The following is a 21,963-nucleotide window of genomic DNA, read 5'->3' on the forward strand; positions in this document are numbered from 1 at the left end:
AGACATGTTTAAGGATATAAATCCTCTCTCTATTATAAGAACTCATGTGGAAAACATAAGTCACCTTGAATTCATTTTGAAATAGATACGAATCATTAAACTTAACACCCAGGTTCAAAAGCACTTTTGGTGCTTACCACCTAGTGGAGGGGTAAAAGATAATAGTCAAATATGCATATGCCTGGGGGGTGACTTCCATCTCTTCATTTTTTGTTCCTTTTTCTTCTGCTTATTATCATTCATAATCATGGATGTTCACTAATATTAATTTTAAATGAATTGATTCTTTTGACATTTTAAAACAAATCAACCACACATCGGTCACTATTAAGCTCAATTTGTTTCCAATTATCAGGTTCATAAGTAAAAAAACAGAAAGCTTTCTTTGAATGAACTAAGTCCTAAAAAGTTTCCAAAAGAACAGTACGACAATCTTTTGTCATTTACATAATGTATCTATAATACCATTTCGATTGCCATGGCAGATCCCATCCCTACCACCAATGAATCTGCAAATTTAGAGAATGAACAAAATAAAAACACTGACAACACAGAGGTGTGAAGAGTAATTATAATTAACCTTTTCTAAAAGAAAAGGAATATATAACAGTACATAATAGATTAACAATTGAAACTCAAGTCTGTTTCTTTTTACTTGAAGCATAAAGCAGAGACAATACTTTGTACCAGGTTAACATGCAACTTTTTTGTTTTAAAGATTAATGTACATATCAAACATGGAAATTTACCAGTAAAACTTTGTCATTACTTCTCAAACTACCTTGACATTATTCCTCCACTTCATAATCCACAAGGTCCTATTACTGGTCATCTGGCCAACACCTTACATTTCTGGAGCCTGACATTTCAGTCAATTATGGGCATAAGAACGTTGATACAAATATAATGAAGTAGCACATCTGCAAAGCAGCTGATTACACTGCTTTACCAATGAAAAGGTCCCCCGCTCCTATATGCCTGCTTCCTCCCTTCCTCAGAATAAACATAAATATCCTCCAGCCATCCATGAAGCTGGAAAGAGAAGGCCTGAAGCATTGTTTCCTAGACATCTAACACATCTGCACTGAGGAAATACAAAAACATCAATTTTGACACTCTCATTTCCTGGAATATTCCTTCAGTGTGAAATATCCCTAGTATATAGAGAAACAGTTCATAAGACAGCAGAGAGGTAAGACAAACTTTCCACCCCTTTTTGCATGCAGACCTCAAGTGAAAACCTTTTGTCATACTGAAAATTTCAAGAAACAAAAATTTTCAAAAGGCTTTCTAACTTGTCAGTATTCAGAGAGTCAATTTGGGGTAGCAATTGTGGTGGGAGTTATATAAACAGGCCAGTTGGAACACATTTTTACTTAGGCTCCTCTGGGAAAATATGATAAGAACAATATCTACAAGGATTTGTCATATTTTAAATCAATACAATTAGTAAAATGTATTTTGTGCAGAAATTAAAACTATTAGTATATACTTTTCTCATCTCTAGCAACCAAAAGAGCCCTCATTAGCTATAGCTGCCTCCTCAATGCTGTATCCTGGAGATTAACATAAAAAATATCTTTAAAAGTGCTTTGCAGGTATCACCTTATCTCATGGAACCTAGAGGGGCACAATATAAGAAAAGGCTACTCCAATCTAATGAACTAGAATTCTGTATAACATCAATGTAAGAAGTTTGGGGAAAGGGAATAGTACACATTAATTTAAAATAAGATACACATTTCATTTTTCATGCAAAATGACTTAAAACACAATGTAATGTACATTGCTGAAAATACAGTCAAGCTTTTCTCTAGAATTTACAGTTATTTTATGGTCAGTTTTATAAACATGGAACAATATACGAGAAATGTATTGATTTTATCAAATAGTTTGGTTAAGCACTATAAAAACAAAGGAAATGAAATGACTGTACACTAAATGTTTTGACACTCAAAACTGCTAACCACTAACCGAGAATGAAGAGGCTCTTATATAAGCAACAAACTCTTATTTTTGAGGTCTTCAAATATAAACATTATAATTTTTTTTGTTAAAACTGTTTAAAAAACAGGAAGAGTTCAGTTTTCTAGTTGCTGCATTAACGAATAACAAGGTCATGAAAAACTGTTAAGAAAAGATAAAAAATAATTTTGCTGATGCTCTTTTATTCTATGCTTGATGAGGGTTAGGAGGATATCTTTAAATTTAAACCTTTTTATTCAAATAAAGCATAAACTGTGACTTAAAAACCCTCAGGTCTGTGTCATCAGTAAGACAAGCACATACAATACCATATAAAACATATAATTTATTAGATGGACTTAAAAATCAACACAAATCAATTTTAGGCACTTCTTGGATACAGACTATGGGAATTTTCTACCAAAGAATGGCATTATCTAGCATACAATACCATAAAGATTTAAACTTTAGCTTTCAGAACAACATGTAAAGGAGGAAAGGCTACAAAATCAATAAGAAATATTGCATAACTAACCCAACTGTATCCTATTAATTTCTTCAAAATTTCATACCATTTTAAGGTTAAAGAGAAGCAGACACTTTTTAGCAAAGTGTTCTATTCTAGCTTGCCTTCCTTGACTCCATATCATGATCTTAAAATAATCTTTAATACATTCTTTTGTGTAAGTGGAGCTTCAAAGTTTAAAGGCCTTTTCCTTTTTTATACCTGCATTTACACAGCCAATACATAGTGGTTGATTATTCTAATGTCTTTTAAAGTCCATCCCAATAGGCAAATTATTTTGTAAAACTAAGTTTCTTATTACAAATTCCTTTAGAAATCTAATATTGATCTTTGTTCTTTAAGTAAACATGAGGGGGAAAAATGGAATGTAGGCAATGGTTTAAGGATATCTTTAAGTTAAACACTACATAAAGATTTGGTATATTTTTCCAACTTAAATTACTTGAACTGGTATGCTCCAAAACATAACCATTCTTGGTAGTGGGAAAATAATGCACATATAACTTAATATCCTCTGGACCTTACTAGTAGCTCAAGGAACTGGCAGAGTTTAGGCATTTCTCTTATCTTTCTGAATCTACTTTTGCAGCATATGAAAAATTAAGAAGCATTAAATGTTAAATACAGTATAATATACAGGATTCTACTATTGGCACATATATGCTGTATACATTGCAATCTGGTCTTCTGATGGACTCAACAACTCTTAAAATGCCCTTTAATGAACAAAATCCAAACAAGCAAACAAAGGCAATGGTGGGTAGATAGCTAGAAACTAGATGAGCTATTCAGAACTAGTGGTTTGGGAAATAATGGTTATAGACAAAATTTAGTGTACCTTCAGGAGAACAAGGGATAATTGAGCTATGGGAAAGGTCAATCCTGAAGCAAGAAGTGGAAAGGATCAAAGTTGAGTCATGAAAAAAATCTTGCCTCTACCCAAACCCTGAAAATGAGATTGAGGCCAGGATACCCTGGGCAACTCTTAAGATGACAAAAGGTCACAGGTAATCTACAATGTGCTCTTTTCCCCTATATACAAAGCAGAGCAGACTACAGTACATTCCCAAAACTGCCTGCACAGAAAACTTGAACGTTGTCTATAATTTTTCTATTTACATTACTTTTATAAACAGATTTTGAGGTTGACTGTACTGTATGTGGCTGCTGTACTGACAGCAAGAAATGTAAAGTGCCCATGAGAGAGACAATACAGTCCCATTTCTAGGCATCTTAATACTATACCCTAAAGACAAAAGAAAAAGAACATCTCAAGGACTTCACACCTTTCCTCAAGCTCTCTGCACTTCTTTGTGACTCTGTATCTACCTACCAGGCACTTCTTAAAAGGCCAGAAATTCTTCTGTTCTCTATTTCGTGTCATACTTCTAAAGTCACTTTCTCCACCTGCATTAAATATGCCAACCAACAGTGCTAAAGCACTTTTTTACTCTTAAGGCAAAATATCATATAAGGAAATGAATGCCCACTCCCCACTTGCCTTCACTGTATTCTTTGCCCATTGTGAGGGCCATGATGTGCTAGGAAGATAAAGAAAACTGAAAATTTCAAACAAGAACCTTTAATATAATGTGAAAGATATACTTTATAAATGCTATTATGACAAAATTAAGTATATCTTAATGCTTTAGCATATGCCCATTTTTAATTTCTACCAACATATCAAAAGAAGTTATGACTCTCAAAATTAGTATCAAAACAGGTATTTAAATCTTGCTACATGTATAGAGATACAAATCTTCGTTCTTTCCAAAGCTGAGCATAAATAACCCTAAATAACATTAAAAACCCAAAAGAATTATTCTTTGCTTATTTCCACTTAAACTACATATAAATTGCCAGAATGACTGTTCATGAGGCTCTCCATCTTATTTGGAAAAATACTGTTAAAATTATTTTGATATTTTCATAGAAGAAATGATATCTTTTTTTCACAGTTGCAATTTTGGTTTTACATATAAGCACACAGGTACTGTTTTATTTCTGATGCTCAGTCTAGAAGGGTAGAAAATAAAAAAGTCATGTTTTGTTAATGTCGTGTAAGATACCAAGCATTCTCATGATATCATGTCAGTAGTCAATTACACTAAACCACCTCTAACAATGTAGTGCTTGCTTTCTTTACACATCCAATTAAAATAGTTTTCCAACACTTTGATGACAAATGAATGTATCTGTATTGTATTGACAGGATAGCAATCCAAGGATAAGTACATGATTACTCAAATTAAAAAATAAAAAGGACAAAGAGTGTAGATTTTGGGACTCTATTAAAGGATATTTGTTTCTGATGAAACTGCAAAATAGAATTGGGTTTTTAAGGGAATTTTTAATATACAACAAGTAATTCCAAAAGTATGAGTACATATGGACAAAGCTTAGTAATTTAGGATTCACTTTTGTAAAAGCATGACAAATATTAAATGTTATATTTGCATTTTGAACACTGCAACATAAATATAAAACACAAAACATCCAAAGTTAACACTGATATACCACACCCAACTTGGATTTAGATACTGAGCATTTTATATTTCATAGAAAGAAATTTTCAGTTTTGTCAATGCTTATAGTATATACTATTATTCCTACCAAAATCTTCATGAAATTTAAAAGGTTGGTATTAAAAGTAATTTCTTTTTTCGAATGTTCTAAAACATGCCAGTATGGATTAACCTTCAAATTTTCAGGGCATAAAAGATACACAAATAGAGTATATATTTTAATACAGGATAATTCTGTTTACAATTATGACAAAAATACCTTCAATTTTCAGACATTAAAAAGAAAGAAAGAAAGAAACCTAAGCAAACAAAAGGTATTTTGGGGCAAGTTATTCCTTAGTACAAATAATATATCATACACCAATCAGTTTTCCAGCCAACAGCATTAAAAATTTACCACTATTAATTGTTAAACAATGCATTTACAAGGTGAAAGATCAAAGAAAACTTAAGAACAACAACAACAAAAAAAACCTCAAAAGGATTCCAAATCCTAAAATAAGAAATAAGAAATCTGCAAATTAAAAAATTTCAAATGTTGCTCAGAAATTTTATGCATTACTTGTACTCTCATTTTAACAGCTTGACATATATACTTTTGTACTTAAAAAGACTCTAGCTATTGTTTAATAATATTTATAGAATGTTACCTCATGTTTCACACAATAGATTTTAATTAAGAAGAAATCACTTGATAGTTTTAATCGCAATTTATGATTGATTTATAAGTGGATTAATAATCTATTCAATAATTTAGACCAATACAAGGATTAATCTGATCAGTGCTCCACTGTGCAATTCTGTCAACTGGGTAAGCCAAAAATTTGACAGATATTTCACTTAGTTGGATGACACATTTCTATGTGTGTTACTGATCAACAAAAATGGATATACAATGTCAAGTTTTTTCCTGTATCTTTTTTTTTCTTAAGAGCAGCTCAATGATTGGGGGAGAGGGGACGTTTGATTAGTACAATACAGAAAACATACAGGAAAAGTATAAAATGGCACTTAATACCAATGCCAGTACTTATCTCATTAGGGCAATAACTAAGGATATTACTAATTTTTGCGTTATTTGCTTTTCTTTAGAACACAAATCAAAGCCATTAACTTGAACTTGAGGTATATACATAATACATACACAACCTTAAGTAAAATACTTTTTTTTTCATAACTAACATGACATTTAAAATATTGGAAACGGTATATGTGCTGATTTGTATTTTGACTTAGTGGAACAAAGAGAGAACAACATTCAGTTGGGGAGGGGTATACTGATAATAAAGCTCTTAAAGTTCAAAACATCTTCCTCTCCCTTTGTACTTACCACAGGCTATACATTGTCCTGAGAGGATTCATTGAGAAAAATGTCAATCACAGCTTTAATAAAGTACTTTGGAAGGAACTAATGAGAAAGCAAATTGGAAGATGAGACTTCATCTTGTTTTCAAATAAGTGGTCTTAATTTTTCTTCTTATAGAAAAAAATTGAAATCAGTTTATTATAAATATATCTAAACCATTAATTTTTGCAGCTTTCAGGTAAAGTCCAGCACTTTGTTTATACAAAGTCTATGAGAAGAGGTCAGTAGAGATCATCTAATCTTAAGTCGTGACATCATCCATTCAAGTCCTTGGCATAATCTATAAAGAAACCAAAATCATTTGATTAAATTCTGAACTAAAACTATGGACTCCAAACTAAAAGATATTTTTCATTTACTTGAACAACAGAGTTTTAAAAATCAACAGTATTCAATGCAGGTGCTGTTGCAGTGAAACCATTCTCTCATATACACAGTACATCCATGCTTTTGGTTTAATTTTATATCTCTAGTATCTAGAACACTCTGGCTGACATAAAACTGAGCTTACTAATTACACAATGAATACCAACAGAACATAATCTGGCAATAGATAACAAAAATATTAAAAAATTAGAAAAATTTTTCTAATTCTAGAACTGTATCCTAAAAAAAAAAAAAAAGATCAAGGGATTATTTATAAATTTACACATAAGACTGTTCATTAAAGCCTTTTTTGCAGTGCTGGGAATTGAACTCAGGCTCTCATAAAGCCTAGGTAAGCATTCTACCATGGAACTATACCCTCAGCGCTTCATTAAGCATTCTTAACAGGAAAAAAAGAACGAACATTAAAATTGTCCTTTCAAAAAATTTTGATACCAAAAATGCTTATGAGATACATGAAACAAGTCGCAGGATATTAAATTAACTATATAGCAGAGTTGTTAACATAAAGTAAACATGTATGTATATTACATTTATATATAAAAATTTTTATATCATAACACCAATTAGATTGCTGAACAATGGGTAACTGGATTAATCCAAAACACAGGGATGTTCATTGTGATAAGAGAAATTAAATGTTTAGCAAGAAGAAAATGGTTTCAAGTGCTATTACAACAAAATGAAGGTACAATATTAAAGTTTTTTTAAAACTCAGATTTTTGTATCAAGTACAAGTCTAATATTATAAAAGAAGATAAAAATAAATGGCAATGAAGTAAACAAATAGTTGTGGCCTATATTTTCTCCTTTAACTAAATTCTACCTATAAACTACTGATAGGAAATATGGCACAATAATAAAAGCAACAAATGAACAGTACTTAACTAATAGCAAATTAGTAACTATTACTGTTCTTACTAAGGACTTAACACCCACTATTTTATTTATTTATTTTTATGTGGTGCTGAGGATGGAACCCAGTGCCTCATACATGTGAGGCAAGTGCTCTACCACTGAGCTACAACCCAGCCCCAACATCTACTATTTTAATTAATCTTCACTTACAGTGAGGTCAGAAGCCATCCCATGATTTTGTTTTTTCCATTTATTTGTTTGCTTTGGTACTGGTGATTTTGGGCCCCTGGCATTTTACCAATGAGCTATACTCTCAGCCCTTTTAATTTTTTAAAATCTTAAGTCAGAGTCTTTCCAAGTTGCTTAGTCTAGTCTCAAAGTTGAGATCTTCTGATCTTCCTGCCTTAACCTCTTGAGTATCTGGAATTACAGGTGTACACTACTATATCTGGGAATTTTTTTCCATGTTACAGAGAAAATCCAGGTTTAGCAAGGTTAGCAAATAGCAAAAATAGGTATAAAAATGAGGACAAGCTCCAAAGTTTGTGATCTCAAATTCACTGAATCAAAATGCTGAACAAAACTAAAATCAAGAATTTGGACCAAAGTATCAAGAATTAAGAAGGGAACACAACATTTTCCCCCAAACTAAACATTTCTCCGGGCTAACTGCTACAAATAGAAACCCACCTGAAACAAAGTTTGAAAATACACCTTCATCTATTGTTTTATTCTTTTTAAAATGTAGTTGACTTCATATGTAATCTGTATATATTTTCTAATTAATTATCAAAGAATACAAATTAAATCTTATATAAATCCTAGATGACTATATTTACTGTTAAATTTAATATTATAATCAAGTGTTTTTGCTTTGAAATATATATATCAACATGTATTCAACTTATTTTTATGTGGTGCTGAAGATGGAACCCAGTGCCTCATTCTCTTTCCATATTTATATTAAACTATTTGACAAATACATAACTTTTTTTACTTAAATATATGGGTAACTGGTATTGTCTGAGATTTAAAAAAAAAATGAATAGATTTGCTTTTTTTTAAAGTTAAAATTAGCTCTTCTGAATGTCTGTAATAATATCTTCTATTTCAATAAGATATGGCTTCAGAAACTCAATTTAACTAGTTCACTGTTCATCAATCTTGAAAGGAAAAGCATTTCTCTTGCCTTACCTATTTCATTCATCTATACCTCAAGCTTCTGCCCTTTCTGAATACCTCAAGAACCTCAACCAAAAATTTAAGACCTCTTTTTAGAATCCTTCTTCTGTCATTTAACTCTATTCTGTGTGCATGCACAAACATATAACACAGAGATTTACCATATCTTTGAAAAAAGAAAAACAAAACCAAACTTTAGCTTGCCCCTTCTTTTAACCATTTTTCTTCCCTTTTTCCCCCTAATACTGAGGACTGAGCCCAGGTGCTCTACCATTGAGCTACATCCCCAGCCCTTTGTGACTGGCCTCAAATTTGCAAAGCGCCTGCCTTAGCCTCCTGAGTAGCTGGGGTTATAGGCATGTTCCACTGAGCCTGTCTCTCCTTTTTAGCTTTTTATTCTATTTCCAACCTCCTCTATATCATCCCTCCTTCCAAGAGTTTACAGTTGGTATTCTAAAATCCAATTCTTCTCTGAACTACTCTTATCCTCTGCCCACTTTCCAATACAGAGAATTTGCTCTAACTGAATTTACTTATTCACAGTTAAAGTTAATACATTCTCTCTATCCTCCTTGTTGTTGACCTTGTATTTGACAAAGTTGAGTAACACCTCCTTCTGGAAATACTTTCATCTCTGGGCATTAGACCTGGGCAAAATCCTACTGTTAGGCATCAACCTACACTTCAACTCTTCTCACTCCAAAACCAAGGACCCTCATGCCATTGCTATCTTCATGGGCCATACTATCTTCTAACTTTGTTTTGAAAATGTAAAATTTTTCTCTTGACAACACTGGTGGCAATGCAAATATCCCTAAACTAGTCTCATGCATGGGTCCTCTTCTGTTTCAGATTCTTTATTCATAAAATGAGTTAACATAGTCTATAGGGCTGCCCTGAGGATTAAATAAGGCACCATATGGAAAGCACCTGAGATGGAATGGACTCAGCATTAGTTCTTGCAGTCCATCATCATCATAAGAAGCATTTCCTGACGTCTCCAGCTCTTGATGACACACTCATTTCTCTGAGTTTCTACAGCAACTGCATCATCTATATGCTCAGTTGATTTATGTATATTATGTTTATATTGTATGTTTTAGAATTTACAAAAACATCCTAAAAAGTCTAACTGTAGACATTAACCATTTCTTACATCTTTTCCTTAAATATTTATCGGGTTTAAGAAGACATAAACATTTCCATGCTAAATACATGTTACCTAAATACATGTTCTTACCCCTCGCCAGTAAGAGCACAGCATGCTTGGATATGCCACTGATGATCTTTAATAGAAGTTAGCTTCAAAAACTGGGAGATTTCTGCTACACTCATGCATTCTTTAACGTCCTGTTTATTAGCAAAAATCAGTAATCCAGCTTTTCTTAGGTCCTATAAAAGCAAACAAAACTTGAAAGACAAGCTTATTTTTCTACATATTTTCCAACTTAACAGATTGATTTTCATCTTATTAACCTAGAATTTCTTAATAATTCTTCACAAAAGTATCCTGTAGCTCACAGGCTGATAGAAGCAAACTTAACACCAAACACATTTTGAAAAAATAAATATATACTAGTATGGATTTACATATTTCTTACAGCCTTAAACTATATTTTTATGATTCTAAGTACTGTACTTAACAATTATCTGTTCAAATATAAAATATACCCACCACCCAATGACATGACTAGGCTTATATGGCTACTAAGAGCTACCCTTTATCTTGGTACGTAAGAGTTCTCCAAAACCCTACCCTACTTGTACCTTTCTACCTTATCTAGATATTCTGCCTTACCAATCATCACTCACTATATAAAACACTCTAATTAGCAATCTATCTACTGCTCTCTGAACAGTTCTACACAGTCCCAATTCCAAATCATGTTATTCACTCACACCTCTGAGACGATGTTGCTCTCACTTTACCTGCATATATTACCTTCTAAACCAGCCTCTCACAACCATGGTTCCATATGAGAACTAAACTGTAGAAAATGATGTGGGTGATTACACTGCAAGTTTCCCAACAATGCACATAGCTAATATCTTCTAGATGCATAGGAAATAAAGGAATTCATTACATAAAATGCATGCCTTAAGGCCTTAGGGCTTAATTCTCAGTTGAGAAGCACTATTCTAAATCAATCCTATCCATACTGAGACCTAACTCCTGTTTGTCCAGGAAGATTTCTTAGATATAAATATATGATAAGGTCATCTTATTAGCATTAAATTTATCAAATTTACTCAATTACTAAGTTATACCACTTCTATGCTATGATTCTGAGCAAGTTCTTTTAAAACTTTCTGCATTTGTTCCTTACAATTAACATTTATTGTGTATCTCATCTGATAAAGACACCATACTATCCTTTTCTAAACATAATAATTGTGCATACTCCAAAATGGTTAAGTTTTACTCACAAAACAGGCCCAAGGTTCTTAGTATCTTTCTGGCCACACTTCTTCCCAACCCCAGACTATTTTAAAGCTATTTTAAAGAGACTTACTGGATAATCTAGTCAAAGTTACAGATCTTTTCCTCACAAAAATGCACATATGTATATATGCCAAAAATGTTTTTAAATTTACATGTAATTTTAGTGTTTTAAAAGATACCCTAACTCCCATTTAGGCCAAGAATCCCTGAAGGATGCAATTCAACTAGTGAATTAAACTCCCATAAAATTCTGCCTATATATATGAAGAGATACTAACAAAACTAAGGTTATGCTTGCAAGTTTTCTAAATTGTGCTGAATGCTGTCATTCTTCTGAGGGATTTTAAAAGGATAGTTTGGTTTTAATAACATGTACATATATTTAAAGCAATATTCTTCTATAAGCACAAGCTGATAGCTTTACATTACTCCTGTTAGAATATAGTTTTGATGACTCCTTTGATTGTTATATAAATAAAAAATGTAAGTGGTAAATTTTTTATGTGATTAAAAGAATTATGCAAAATATTTTATATAATAATCAAGATTGATTTTTAGTTAGAGTGCCCTCTGCAGGGTAGCAACTATTAATGCTACTATAGCTAGTGATGTAGCTGCCTGAATACCATGTTCAAAAAGAGATACTGTTAGAAAGTGAACAGTTTTAAAATTTCATGTTCAACTAGTCTCACCTGTAGTTCAATTCACATGTTATATAAAAGGCAAAAATATTGAAGGGAAATACTATAACTTAGGTATATATAGTCATCATAAAGGATATAATATTTTTCTCAAGTAGAAAATGGAACCATTATCAATAGTTGATATGTGGCTGAATAACTAAGTAGATGGACTTTCCATGAGATTTAATTCCTATCTTCCTATCTTCTAGGTTTCAATATCTCTTGCAAGTGTGTGTTGAAGTCTTTTATATAGGTCAGGTTTGCTACTGCTGGTATGCTCAAAGAAAAAACTTCTGTCAAATACCTGGCATAAGATACATAATTAAATTTTATTTGTAAGTAATCTGTGCTCATCACTTAGTGCTGAAATTTACAGAAGCCCTTGAACTGGAAATATAAAAACACAAGAAATAAAGTCATTTATCAAGTCTTCAAACAAAACAAAAAAATGAGTATAATTCTTTCTAGATCACAAAAGCCCAAACTTTATCTAGAGTTCTTGATTAAACAAAGTTATTTTACTTATTTTTAAATATTTAGGGAGAAAAATCTTCCATTGTTTTTTATAAGATAACCTTAAGGCTTGACTTATTATTAGCTTGATTTAACAAAAGGTCAAAGCATAAGGTGGACAATGATGATCTTATGTACATATGCCATTTTAAAAACTTTAAGGTAAATAGTGCAGATTATCTGATCTTAAGAGTCTAAAATGTATTTTAGTTAAGAAGACAAATAACAGCAGTGGAAGAGACATTTACTTAGCATTTTCTATATGTCATACATGGGTGTCCATTTGTTTCTCAAAGCTTCATTTGTGAAGAAAATTCCTAGAAGTTGAGTCATTCTAAAGAATATTCAGACTTTGGTGCTTGAAACTATTTTAAAATTAGTGTCAAAGTTTTATATTTTATTTAAGAAAAATCTTTCAGAAAGTATTTTAAATTTTTTTATAGTTTTATATTTTGGAATACATGTGAAGAATCATTATCAATGATGATAATAAGATATTCTTGGTTAATATAATATTATGAAATGTACAACTAACCTCATGTCTAAATTTATTTTTCATTGACATGTTCTCATTCTCTGATCCATTTGTCCCTATTTGGAACTCTGCCTGTTGGGCTCTATTTGACCCCACTGAGCAGTTATGCTAGCTCTCAACTTCATCTGCAATTCCTTTCTTCCATAATCTTCTATTCAGTCTCTTTTCACTTTCCAGTTAGGCCTTACTTATGTCTCCCCTGGCCCATCCAGAACAAAGAGGCTGAGCAAGAATGCCTAAATTCAAATCCTGACTCTTAAAAAGCTTAATTAGTCTTATAACTTTGTAGGTCTCAAGAGTACACTCACCTGTAACAGAAGAGGTTAAGTGATCTATCCAAGTTAATGCCCCCAGCTAATAAAATTCAAAAACTTTACTGGAGCCCTACCAATGGGCTCTTCAAATACTGATCCTGCTACATATTGGACAATTAGAACAAATATCAAATAGGGATACTACCTATTAACAAATAAAAAACAGCCCAGAGACAACATGTGATATCTATTTTTCTTTCCAAAATCTTCACAAAACAACCCTTCAAACAAACTGAAGAATGCTGGTAAATTTTTTAAAATACAAAGTTGGAAAGAAAAAAAAAAAATCTTTTTTTTCTGCCTCTTTTATGGCATACTGCATATAACCCAAACTAAAACAGCTTTTCGTAAATGAATGCACAATGGCAAAATTTACATCTTAAAAACCCCAGGAGGTTTAACATGGCTGTCAGAAAATAGAATCAACTAGGCAAAGGTGCAATTTGGTGGGTATGACCACCATAAGAAATGAAGAATCTCAATTACAAAACCACTTCACTGGGTTTCCTTAAGTCTTGAAAGGCTGCCTGAAACATACCAAAATTCTTAAACTTTAAAAAAAAATTACTCAAATCAATAGTAAATTAATATATACCTTTATTATAAAGATATTTAAAATTTTCTTTATAAAAATTTTACTGAAATTAAAAAGTATTCTCTATACATCTAAATATTAACTTTTCTATTCCTACTTATAAATATGAGAAAGTGGCATTTGTTATGAAAGACATTCAAAAGAACAATTGCTATTACAGTAAATATTATGATTTTATATTTCTATTTTATTACTAAGTTGACTAAATTATTCAGTTTATTTGTTTTGCAGGTAAGTTGTCTACCTCTGAGCTACATCACCAGTAGTAGCTTATTTAATTTTTAACTTATATTATTAATAAGATTTTTCAAAGAATAACAGAATGTAGCTAGTCATATAATTTTGTTTGCTTAAAAAAAAAAACAAAACCGGAATCAGAGAAGCCTAAGAGCAACAACTACTACATGATTTTACTTAATTCTGTTTTGTTTCATTCCATTTATTTTTAGTACTGGGAATTAAACCCACAGGCATTCTACCACTGGGCTACATCCCCAGCCCTTTTTATTTTATTTATTTTGAGACAGGATCTTATTAAGTTGCCCACGGTGGTCTCAAATTTGAGATACTCCTGCCTCAGTCTCTCAAGTTGCTGGGATTACAGGCCTCTGCTACCATGTCTGGCAACAAGCAAGACATTTAAATATCTGTCTGATAAATGAGAAACATTTTAAGAATTGCAGCTGGGCACAATGATACACACCTGTAATCCCAGCGGCTTAAGAGGCTGAGGCAGGAGGATCACAAGTTCAAAGCCAGCCTTAGCAAGATCCTCTTTAAATAAAATATAAAAAGACTGGGGATGTGGTTAAGCACCCCTGGGGGTTCAATCCCTAAATTGCTGTGTACTCAGGTACTTTAAAATCTTTATTTCCAATGATAATACTCTGTATGATAAATTTATTTAAAATGTAAAATAAAAAGTAATTTTAGGAATTATTCTTATTAGTAAAACTTCTACTCCAAATTCATCTATGATAAATGAAATAACATTCTACTGTTAATTCCACAAACTTTCTGCTGTTTCCAGATAATCTACAAATTTTAGAAGTATCAAAATCATAAAATAGGCATGCCCATCAGGAATAGCCAGCAGACAATTTTTCAAAAAATTTAAAATGGCATCTTCAAGAAAAACTAAAAAGAAATGTAATACAAATGCTCCCTCTGCCCCCACCCAGCATTTTATGTAAAAAGATAACTTACCTCATGTGCTAACATTTTGTAGAGTTCTTCTCTAGTTACAGAAATCCTCTCTCTGTCTGTACTGTCCACAACTACTATTACAAACTAAAATAATTACCAAAAAAAGTCATTAGTGAATATATAATTTGATATGTGAAAATTAATAGTGCTTATTTGACTCACGGACTATTAATATCAAGATATTAGAAGCTTATGGTATTGTTGGAAAACCAGAGATATCTAATACATATTGTAAAGTCTAAAAGTCTAATCCATTTCTAATTCAAATATATTTACTAATTTTTAAAAAGATAACAAGAGAAAAAAGAATACAATGCTAACATTCTAACCAATATACAACATACTTGCTTTCTAAATTAGTATCTTAAATGCTAATGGGCCTAAGTCCATCTTTATGCCCTATAACTTAATAAGAAAAAAAAAACCACATTATGCCCCTAATTTAAAGATACTTCCAAAATATCCATTTGAAAATTTAAAAGGACATGTGCATGGGAGTAATGTCACAGTTAAGAAAACAATTTTTTTTTAATTAACAAATTGAAAGAACAAATCTGTACCTAAAAACAAGCTCTCTTCCTTATATAAACAGCACTTGCTACCTGAAAAGTAGAACTTTTTCCTGAACTACTGATGTAACTAATATCAGAAGATGCAATAAAAGACTTAAGGCTCCGAGTGGGATGATCTCTATTAAACCTCTTCCCAACTCCATGAGCATCAAAAAGCAACAGAAAACAGAAGTAAATACATAATTAACTAATTTATGATGCCCAAATTAATTCTGACTGCCTATGATTAAAAAGCACTATTTATTTCTTAGAACTAGACATGAATTTCCATTTTAAGTCTCTTCTATTTTTCAGTTTTCATCAACCATAAGAGATGAATAAGAGAATTACTTTTATCTCTTCTTTCACTTGATAGTACTGTAAGATCCATTCTTTTTAAAAAAAAAAAGTTGCTAATTTTCAAAGTGTTGGCATAATTTAATAATAATTTAATAGCATTATAACAGTGGTACCCATGATACTGGGGATTGAACCCAGGACCTCACACATGCTAGGCAAGTAGCTGGTTGCTTGTGCCACTGCAGCCAGCCCATATTTACCTTTCTAATCATACATATCATTCCTTCTCCAAAAATATATAGTTAAATGCTTAATGGAATGTTTGGGGTCAGACTATTAGAGATACTTAATAGTGTCTTATTGACTTAAAAGATATATTTAGAGTATATTTTATTAACTTATAATCAACACTACAAAAACAATTAGCACAGTCTTTCAATTTACAGGGCTATACAATGAATACAAATGTCACAGGTCTAAAATTTTCTTGTAGGAAGTAATGTGTAAATAAAAACATATGATTTTATGTCTAAAGTACTTCATAATCAAAAGAAAAAGATTTCCTTAATGTAAAATTGTGTTGCACAAAAGAAAATGCACAGTAAATAACATTTATTGATTTCCGTATATTGAACCATCCTTGCATCCCAGGGATGAATCCTACTTGATCATGGTGCATAATTTTTTTTGATGTGCCTTTGTATCCGATTCGCCAGAATTTTATTGAGGATTTTTGCATCTAGGTTCATCAGAGATATTGGTCTGTAGTTTTCTTTCTTTGAGGTGTCTTTGTCTGGTTTCGGAATCAGGGTGATGTTGAATTTGGAAGTTCTCCCTCTTTTTCTATTTCCTGAAATAGCTTGAAAAGTATTGGTATTAGTTCCTCTTTAAAGGTTTTGTAAAACTCTGCTGTATACCCATCCGGACCTGGGCTTTTCTTGGTTGGTAGTCTTTTGATTGCTTCTTCTATTTCATCCATTGATATTGGTCTGTTCAAATTGTGTGTATCCTCCTGACTCAGTCTGGGCAAATCATATGACTTAAGAAATTTATCGATGTCTTCACTATCTTCTATTTTATTGGAATATAGGTTTTCAAAATAATTTCTAATTGTCTTCTGTATTTCTGTAGCATCTGTTGTGATATTGCCTTTTTCATCCCATGTTAGTAATTTGAGTTCTCTCTCTTCTTCTCTTCGTTAGCATGGCTAAGGGTCTGTCGATCTTATTTATTTTTTCGAAGAACCAACTTTTAGAAATGCAAATCAAAAGCACCCTAAGATACCATCTCACTCCAGTAAGATTGGCAGCCATTATGAAGTCAAACAACAAGTGCTGGCGAGAATGTGGGGAAAAGGGAACTCTTGTACATTGCTGGTGGGACTGCAAATTGGTGCGGCCAATTTGGAAAGCAGTATGGAGATTCCTGGGAAAGCTGGGAATGGAACCACCATTTGACCCAGCTATTGCCCTTCTCGGACTATTCCCTGAAGACCTTAAAAGAGCCTACTACAGGGATACTGCCACATCGATGTTCATAGCAGCACAATTCACAATAGCTAGACTGTGGAATCAACCCAGATGCCCTTCAATAGATGAATGGATAAAAAAAATGTGGCATTTATACACCATGGAGTATTACGCAGCACTAAAAAATGACAAAATCGTGGAATTTGCAGGGAAATGGATGGCACTAGAGCAGATTATGCTTAGTGAAGCTAGCCAATCCCTAAAAAACAAATACCAAATGTCTTCTTTGATATAATGAGAGCAACTAAGAACAGAGCAGGGAGGAAGAGCAGGAAGAAAAGATTAATATTAAACAGAGACATGAGGTGGGAGGGAAAGGGAGAGAAAAGGGAAATTGCATGGAAATGGAGGGAGACCCTCATGGTTATACAAAATTACATATAAGAGGTTGTGAGGGGAATGGGAAAATAAACAAGGAGAGAAATAAATTACAGTAGATGGGGTAGAGAGAGAAGATGGGAGGGGAGGGGAGTGGGGATAGTAGAGGATAGGAAAGGTAGCAGAATACAACAGTTACTAATAGGGCATTATGTAAAAATGTGGATGTGTAACCGACGTGATTCTGCAATCTGTATTTGCGGTAAAAATGGGAGTTCATAACCCACTTGAATCTAATGTATGAAATATGATATGTCAAGAGCTTTGTAATGTTTTGAACAACCAATAAAAATATAAAATAATAAATATTTTAATGCAAAAAAAAAAAGAAAAAGAAAATGCACAATAAAATTGGTTAAGATTAAACCACCAAAGCCCTCTCATTTAACTAGGATTTCCAATACTTAACCAAATATAAATACTAAGAAAGAAATGAAATTACAAACTGGAAGATAAAGTCATTATCTCTTTATAACTATAAGAATTCAAATCTAAGTGTTTCTCAAGCATTCTCTTTATAGAAGTTTAAGCATATTAAGAAACATTACCTCCGTGTTAGTATAATAAGTATTCCAGGAAGAACGAAGAGACTCTTGGCCACCAATATCCCACATTAGGAAACGTGTATTATTAATCACTATCTCTTCTACATTACTTCCTATTGTAGGGGATGTATGTACAACTTCATTCATAGAACTGGGGAAAAAAAAGTTCATATATATTACAATTAGTAAAGAGGCTACCTTGTTTGAATAATTTTCTAATCAAGGGACAAAGCAGCATGAACTTTTACATTTTATCCCCAAATACCCTTTTTCCACCAGTTCATACCAAGAGAAAGCTAATGATTTATAGGGCTGGAAATAGACAAGAGATAATCTAGACTATTATAGATCATTAAAAGAAACTATATAAACAAATATTTTTCTAGTTTCTATAAGCAAAAGAGCTTTAGTGCAAAACAACTAAATAATGCACTCGATGTCATATAAATATCTAGCTTTCTATAAAAACTTACTTAAATTTGGCTTCTGATTTATGGACAATCTCCTTTCTTACTGAGTAACTTAGATTCCATACAGTTTTTTCATTATATTCATTAATAGAATATCACCCAGGAAGAAAAAGTTAACTAGAAATTACAAAATAATCTTTTAAGGTAGTACTTACAATTGGTAAAGGATGGTAGTTTTTCCTGCATTATCCAATCCAACAATGATAACTTTGTGCTCTGAAATAAAGAAAACACCACTGATTTCAACATGCACACACTATTTCACCCTTCTTTTTTTCTATGGTATATTTCAGTGCATAGCACTATAAACCTTTTTTGGAACTCAAAAAAAGGTCCCACCAAGACCAGCAGAAGTGGCTCACTTTCCTTATCCTCCTCATTCTACTGAAACCTCTCATCTCTCCAACATCCTCCCTGGGAAGCCAGAAGCACTGTGTGTTCCTCCTACTCCTATGGAAGTCTATTCTCAGTAAAGTATTCCAAATGTAATCATGACAATTTACAAATGATTTAAGTTATAAGTGTTTCACCTTAGAAGTTCTATCTGTGAAACTTTAGGCTTCAATTGAGTATGTATATGAGAATTGGGGAGAATGGAAAGAAAAACAAAAGATAATTATAAATTATACGTACACTGAAACCACAAAACTGTTATAACACCAAATCTAAGGACCTGAAGCTATGGTGAGAGTATCCACTTCCCCTGGTTGGCTTCTATGTCATCACTCTCTCTTAACTTTTCTTCTGATCTCTTGACAGCTGTCTCCCCGTTTCTTATTGGCTTCTCTTCTTTGAGTCTTCTTTCAAACATTCGTGTTCCCAGGATGCCTTCTTCTACCCTTTTTATAAGCTAGCAAGGCAACTTAGTTTCATCTATTTTCAGGCTACCTATAAATAATTGCCAAAGAAGCAAAGTGTGTGGAGGAAGCTAATCTCCAAAGATGGGTGATAGTCCCTGGATAGTCATGCCCTTGACTATCTCCTCTTCTAGGAGCTGAACTGGCCCTGGGACTCAATTTGATCCACAGAATGCAGCATAAGTGATACTGTATGACTTCTGGGCCTAGATCATCAAAATCCTTTCAGTTGCTACCTGGCTGTTTTAGACAACTCCCTCCCCCACCAAGCCACACATTATATAACAATCCCAAGACTAATGTGCAGTTGAGTGAAGAACATCAGGCTAATCACTTGGTGAGACCTTATTAAGAGAGATAACCAGCCAGCCCCCAGCAGTGATCTCCCCTTACCAGTTCTTCCAGCCATTCCAGCTGAGATGTCAGACACATGAATTAAAGAAGCAAATTTGTACATTGAGTATGGTTGAACCTTGAGATGACTCTATAGTTCCAGTTGCCTCTGATTACAACCAAATAAGAGTCTCCAAGTCAAGAGCTTTCTAGCTGAGGTCACTCATTCTCAAGAAACATAAATAATAATAATAAATTACTGGTTTAAGTCACAAAATTAAGGAGTAGTTTGTTTTAATCCCAACAGGTAATGGAAGTATATGGAAAAACTCATGGGAATTATTTGAACAACTATTTGGGCAACTATTTCTCTGATTCTAAGTTTCTTTATTGTAAAATAGGGGAAATACTACACATCCTTCAGGGTTGTATAACAATTAAAACAGTATACAATGCTGACAATCATCAAGAGACAATTCCTAACCTATGTTCCCAAATTTCTCTTCAACTATACTCTACCTGAGCCAACACACACAATACCATTTCCCATGTCCAAAACCCACTATTTGAACCTGTTTTACATCTGTCTTACTAAATTGCTTAGTGGTGCTACAATTAATTCAGATGCCCTGTACGTTTAGTCTTTTCCTCAATCCCAACATCTGTCACTAAATTCTATTGATTCCTTATCAAAAAATATATCCTCAACCTGTCTCCTTCCCACTGCCCTAGATGAAATCCTCCCCATCTCTCACTTTAAAACCCTCCCTAAGTAGTGTTATCTCTAATTTATCTTCCCATTGTTTCCAGAGTAATTTTTCTGCAAAACAGAGCTGAAAATTCCACTCTCCATTTTCGTCATGACTCTATTTTTGACAAAGAGAAAAGGTACAAGTTTTCAGGCTTATAAATTAAGTAAAAACTGACTTGGCTTCAGTTTTTTCTTACTACTCTATCAGCTATCAACACCAAATTTCAAGCACCCTCCTATTCTGCATACATGTTCATAGCAAATAAAGTTTTACTGCTGCTCTTGGGTTCTCTCTATGCTGGGATTACTCTAATTTTCCATTTGAGGAATTCCTACTAATCTTTTAAGTTTCTAGTTTTCCATGAAGAATCACTTTCTCCTGCTTTATTTTTAAATAATACCTCTAACATTGCACTTATAATTATTTACATGTCCACTAATCTAGCTTAATGAGGTACCCTTCAACTATACAGAATACATATTAATCATCTTATATTCCATGTATTCCTCATGACTATAATTCTTCCTGGCACAAGGTAGGTGTTTAATAAATGCTGAATCAATTAAAATTCATTCTATAAATAATAAACTGATAATTTTAACACCTCAGAATAAGGGGATCTTTACAATTCAAATAGCAACAAATAGTTGCCATTTACCATAGAGGGGGATTCCTAGTGCTATTTCAATACTCATGTTACATAAAAATAGGAAAACCAATTAAATAAAAAAAATTTAATACATCACATTTTATCCAGTTACCTATTTCTCTAAAGAGCACACAGCTTAGAACCACTGGGTCCTCAAGTGTGACATGAGTACTGTCCCCTTATATAGGTTCTTAAGAATCAGGGCCTAGACTATTTCATGTTCAGAGACAATGAGGTTGAAGGAACTGAGAGTACACTCAATTACAAAGGTAATACTTGTTAAAAGTGAAGGGTTAATAATATATAGAAGACACTTAGGAAAGTTAAGAGATCTTAGTAGTTCATATTCCTCTGAAGAATTTGCCTAAAGTATGTCCGCCTTGGGCCTCCCAGGTCAACAAACTCAATCCTGTTACTATTCCACAGTAGACAGATTCAGAGAAGGCAACTCATAGATGTGAATAATATATAAATAAGAACGCCAAATGAGTAACATATAAT

General features: G+C 32.7%; 1 protein-coding gene and 1 long non-coding RNA gene across 12 annotated transcripts in view; one reads left to right on the plus strand and one right to left on the minus strand.

The window, feature by feature from the left end:
* Positions 1-21,963, plus strand: part of LOC308630847 — a 499,668-nt gene that overhangs the window by 11,683 nt on the left and 466,022 nt on the right. The window lies entirely within an intron of this gene.
* Positions 130-21,963, minus strand: part of ARL5A (ARF like GTPase 5A) — a 30,267-nt gene continuing 8,433 nt past the window's right edge. The window contains exons 3-7 of one of the 2 annotated variants that reach the window (XM_081261626.1): positions 19,027-19,087; positions 18,405-18,552; positions 15,099-15,182; positions 10,050-10,201; positions 130-6,662 (exon numbers count right to left, since the gene is read on the minus strand). In XM_081261626.1, the coding sequence (XP_081117752.1) occupies positions 6,614-6,662; positions 10,050-10,201; positions 15,099-15,182; positions 18,405-18,552; positions 19,027-19,087 (494 nt within the window). In that variant the 3' untranslated portion in view covers positions 130-6,613. The remainder of the gene's footprint in view (positions 6,663-10,049; positions 10,202-15,098; positions 15,183-18,404; positions 18,553-19,026; positions 19,088-21,963) is intronic. The other variant, XM_081261625.1, reaches the window with a different exon arrangement.

The sequence above is a fragment of the Spermophilus citellus genome, assembly GCF_964194105.1.
Source record: "Spermophilus citellus genome assembly, chromosome: 11".
In the NCBI taxonomy this organism is placed as follows: Eukaryota; Metazoa; Chordata; class Mammalia; order Rodentia; family Sciuridae; genus Spermophilus; species Spermophilus citellus.